Source organism: Microtus ochrogaster, chromosome 8, assembly GCF_000317375.1.
Source record: "Microtus ochrogaster isolate Prairie Vole_2 chromosome 8, MicOch1.0, whole genome shotgun sequence".
NCBI lineage: Eukaryota > Metazoa > Chordata > Mammalia > Rodentia > Cricetidae > Microtus > Microtus ochrogaster.
In genome coordinates, this window is record NC_022015.1 from 33,916,428 (window position 1) to 33,921,314 (window position 4,887).

A 4,887-nucleotide genomic window follows, 5' to 3' on the forward strand; every position below is an offset into this window, starting at 1 on the left:
CCCTCAGAAAACCAATGTGAAACACTGTATATATAATAAATACCAGGAAGAAAAGAGAGAGAGAAAGAGAGAGAGAGAGAGAGAGAGAGAGAGAGAGAGAGAGAGAGAGAGGTGAAGAACACTTGATGCTCTCCCAAAGAACCTGAATTTGGATCCCAGCACTCAAGTCAGGGGGTTCACAACCATCTCTAACTCCAGCTCCAGAGTAGAGGTCTAAGCCTCTCTGGCCTTCCAAGATAACTTCACACACATGGCATACACTCTGATACACATACACATAAATAAGTAAACTTTGTTTTAATAGGATCACAACGGAAGGATAGAACCAGTTCTAACAAGTTGTCTCCAGAGAGAGGAGAGAGAGAGAGAGAGAGAGAGAGAGAGAGAGAGAGAGAGAGAGAGAAGAGGAGAGGAGAGGAGAGGAGAGGAGAGATTGCTAGTAGAATGGTGGTACACACCAGTATTGAGAGGCTGAAACAGGATAACTGCCTCAAGTTCCAGGTCAGCCTAGACTACAGTGTTAGATCATCTCAAACACTCAGGCGGACTGGAGGGCTGGAGAGATGACCTGCTCTTCAGAGGACCTAGATTCAGTTCCCAATACCCATGTCAGGTGACTTGTCACCATCTGTTACTCTAACCCCAAGGGATCTGATATTGTCTTCCGGCCTCCATGAGCACCTGCACAAATGTGCTATATATTCACACAGACACAGACACACACAGACACGCAGGCACACACGAATTTAAAAAAGAAAGCATGGTGATTTAAGGCAACTGATAGGGTAAATGCTGAATGAATCTTTGCAACTGAAGGACAAAGACTAAAGAAAATATATAGCCTAGAGCAACAGCAGTAAACAAGCCCCAGGCAGGCAACATGGTAGATGAGTCCTAACCAAAAAGACTTAGGGCCATGGAAAAATAGCGGCAGTTGATGAAGCCTGAGGTCAGGTGGCAATTGTACTATGAGGCAAAGAGCAGTTCAGTGATACAAGAAGAGCATCACAGCAGGCGAGAGCAAGGACAGGTCCTCAAACACACTATCTGTGTACATTGCAGGGAAAAGAGGCCCAATGGCTACAAAAAGCCAGACAGGGATGGACAGCAACAAGTAGCAGGTACAAGTAGCCCATAGGGCTGTGTCAAGGCATCAGGTTGAAGGCAGCTCCTCGTGGTCAATCTGGTATGCCTCAGGCTGGCCCCTCGCCCTTCCAACAAGGTGTGGGTGCTGAACAAGTGTTTGAGAAGGGGCCTCCACATGCCAGGGACCTCTATGCCCACAAACATGGGCTCTCCAGGGACACACTTTAACCTTCCCTGGGATGCTAGAGCAGGGAGAAGAATAGGAATCTCTGGAGCACATCAGCTGGAAGCTATCACAAGCAAAGGCACAACCATCCCTGCACCTGAGGGCAGCCTAAGTGGGTGGTAGTTTGGCATTGGTTTTTGTTGGCTAAAGACAGAACCCTCAGCCCCATAACAGCACCGATCACTCATAGTAGTTACTTATTGCTGCTCATATCTGTGGACGTGGAAGCTTGCTCACATCTGAGCAGATTAGAAAACAGAGAAAAGGGATTGCCAGCAATCAGCTGGCTTTCTCCTTTTCCCTATTTTTCTTCAGGATCCCTGCCCATGAGGAGATGCCACCCACATTCAGGGTGGGTCTTTCCTCCTCAGTTAAACCCTTCTGGAAATGCCTTCACAGACACATGCTCCAAATGTGTCTCCTAAGTGATTCTAAATCCAGTCAAGTTGACCCTGAAGATTAACCATCACACCACTCTGCCTGCCTTCTGCAGAGACCTGGGCACTTCTCTGGGCCACCTGCAGGTGCTGTGGCTGGCTCGCTGTGGCCTGACTGACTTGGATGGCATTGGCTCCTTCTTGGCACTGAAGGTAAGTCTGTAGCACTTGGGGACAAGGAACAGAGATCAAGTCAGACCCCAGCTAAGATTCCCCCATGTGGTCCTCAGGAACTTTATGTCTCCTACAACAACATCTCAGACCTGAGCCCACTGTGCCTGCTTGAGCAACTGGAGGTGCTGGACCTTGAGGGCAACAATGTGGAAGACCTGGGGCAGATGCGGTACCTGCAGCTGTGTCCACGGCTGGCCACGCTCACACTGGAGGGGAATCTGGTGTGCTTGAAGCCAGACCCTGGCCCTTCCAACAAGGTATGGGTGCTGAACACCCAGTCAACATATATTTGGGATGGATACCCCTACCCAGAATGGGAACCTCGGGGTCCACATGTGCCTTTTAGCTTGTTCTCCTTAAGAGCTATCCCTTCTGTCATTGGAGGCCTAAACAGCCTAACTGTTTGGCATCAGGCATATGCAAGCTCTGTTGCAGCACTAAATCTACTTGCACCCCCACAAAGGCCACGCATGCTCCAAGCGCACTATCCACCTCAATAACTGCTGCTTGATATTGACCCATAATCAGTTCCACATATTAGAGGGCATCCCTGAACCCTGGCTATGGGCTTGGAAGGTGAAGGTACCCATAGGCTCCAGTAGGATGAGGCAGTATCACTACCCTGTCTCCTCTGTCCTGCACCATAGCACTCTGGAAGAGGGAGCCCCAGCAACCAGCTGGCCTGCAGGGCCCACCAGACCCAGGTCTGCTGTCCCCCTCCCTCTATCCTTTAGGCGCCCCAGGACTACAATTATAGGGCAGAGGTAAAGAAGCTTATCCCCCAGCTCCACATCCTAGATGAGATACCCACCACATGCACCAACCTGCCTGCTTCCCAGAAGCTGAATCAGGACTGGCTGATGGTGAAGGAGGCCATCAAGGAAGGCAGCGTGCTTGACATTCTCCTCCCTCGGCTGGGTATGCCAAACACTTACTATGGACCTCCATACTATGCCCCAGTCTCCAACTCCAGAGGAGACCTCCTCTAGCCCTCCAGGAAGACAGGCTTCTACCGGTCCCCTAAGAGGACAGGCTTCGCTCAACCCCAGAGCAGAAGACCTTCACTAGTTCCCCAGGCCTCGCAGAGATGGGTGGCTGTATTTTGTTCCCTTTCCCAGCCTTAGCTCCTCGTCTGCAGAACCACGCAGACTGAACCCAGGTCAGGATACTCCCATTACAGCACCAGCTGGCTTCCCCTTTCCTATGTGGAAGAAGAGGAGGGTATAAGCCTGAGGGTCTTTCAGGAAGGAAAAGGAACCCTCACAGGCCAGTCCCTAGGTCACACAGCTTTTTGAGTGACAGGGCTGTGTTCTGTGGCCTGAGTTTGAAACATGCTGTCTATAATGAGCCCAGTGATCTCTGGATCTGACCCTGGACAGATTGTTCCCATGGAACCACTATACGGAAACTTGACCCAATCTTGCCTGTGCCTGAGACCCAACCATGGGCTCTGTCTTTGCTGGTCCCTGAGGGCCCCTTGCCTGAAGGTCTGCTTTCTGAGAATCCAGCCACAGAAGACCATTCCAGCAGCCTCACCCATGGTAACTAAACCTATTTGGCCCAGAGCTAACATGGCAAGTACCTTGACCCCAAACCAGGCATAGCCACATCCTCTTCTTCAGGTGCTTGTCAAGTTCTCTGTGGGAACCCCACCAAAGGCCTGAGGGAGCGTAGACAGCAGTACCAGGTATGCCTTCCCCACATATGACTACAGCCCTCCTTCCCAAAGTAGACCATCACCTATTGCCCTCACCCCATGGTAGACCATTACCCAGAGCTCCCCCGTCATACATCAGTGTTCAGGACTACTGGCATGTCCATGCTCTGGCCCTCCCACTCCGGGGTCAGGGTCCCCACAGCAGCCTTTTCCCTCCCTAGGAATGGGCACCCCTGGAGCAGCTGCCCTCACATAGGCCAGATCTGGCCACCCACCCCTCTACCCCAAGGCCTGACCCTACAGAAAGCTGTGACCTGGCCATGATTGGGCTCCGGGCCTGGAGGGAGCCTGGCCTGCGGTTGGTGTCCCTTACCCTGCCAACCCTACCACCTTTTGCCCTCTCTTGAGGGGGGAGGGATCTGGGCTGGAAGTTTCCTTTGCTGAGCAGCCATTGGTCTCCCATGGTGGTCAAAGGGGCCAAAGGCTAGAGATCCCAGTGTGATGGCCATTTGTCACTGGGTCACTGGGTCTGAGACAGACACGGTTGCAGCTCTGCCTTCTCCCGCCTCAGTCCTCTCCTCCACAGGCAGGTGGAGTTCCAGCAGGAAAGGCTTGCTCCAGCTCCAGCTCAGGACCCACATAAGGCTCCTGAAGAACAGGAAGACCAGACTGGACCCAAGATTTCCCTAACCCCTCCACGCCTGGCCTCAGGTACTACCTCAGTGCCTGAGAGTAACCTGACCCCCCATCTGGGAACGGCTGTCCCCACCTCAGACTAGGATAATATAGTCAGCCCCCTCCTTTGCCAGGTTCTGGGAGGGCATACAGTCCTCTTCTTGGCGGAGTGGGGATGGGTAGGTTTCACAACCAAGAGAAGGTCAATCCCAGCTCCTCCTCCATACCATGACACCTTGAGGGCACCTGGGCTAAAGGAGAGAGGAAAGCATTCCACAAAAGAAGGCTGCAGGGCAAGTCCAGAGGCAAGCATCTGTTGGGAGCCTCTGGTCGGCAAAGGTATCCAGAAGCAGACACCAATTCTCAGGAGAAACTAAGGAATCCAGGGGTGGGAAAGTGATGAACAAAACCACTAGGAGAGCAAGGCAGAGAGGGTTAGAAACTTTCAGTGGCTTCAACCCAGGCAGGACTGACCTGTGCTGGCATAGGGGTGCAGAATTAAGCCAGGCAAACCCTTTCCAAGGGAGCCAGAGTGACTGCTGCTTCATTGGAAAGACCCTTACCCAGCAGCGCCTTAAAAAGGCACACTGTGAGCCGGGCGATGGTGGCGCACGCCTTTAATCCCAGCACTC

The 4,887-nt window shown here is 52.4% G+C and overlaps 1 protein-coding gene across 1 annotated transcript in view; it reads left to right on the forward strand.

The window, feature by feature from the left end:
* Lrrc56 (leucine rich repeat containing 56) overlaps window positions 1-4,887 on the forward strand; it is a 23,319-nt gene that overhangs the window by 16,835 nt on the left and 1,597 nt on the right. Inside the window, exons 6-12 of the mRNA XM_026781116.1 lie at window positions 1,806-1,902; window positions 1,980-2,180; window positions 2,658-2,841; window positions 3,303-3,464; window positions 3,546-3,610; window positions 3,802-3,938; window positions 4,167-4,291. Of these exons, the coding sequence (XP_026636917.1) occupies window positions 1,806-1,902; window positions 1,980-2,180; window positions 2,658-2,841; window positions 3,303-3,464; window positions 3,546-3,610; window positions 3,802-3,938; window positions 4,167-4,291 (971 nt within the window). The remainder of the gene's footprint in view (window positions 1-1,805; window positions 1,903-1,979; window positions 2,181-2,657; window positions 2,842-3,302; window positions 3,465-3,545; window positions 3,611-3,801; window positions 3,939-4,166; window positions 4,292-4,887) is intronic.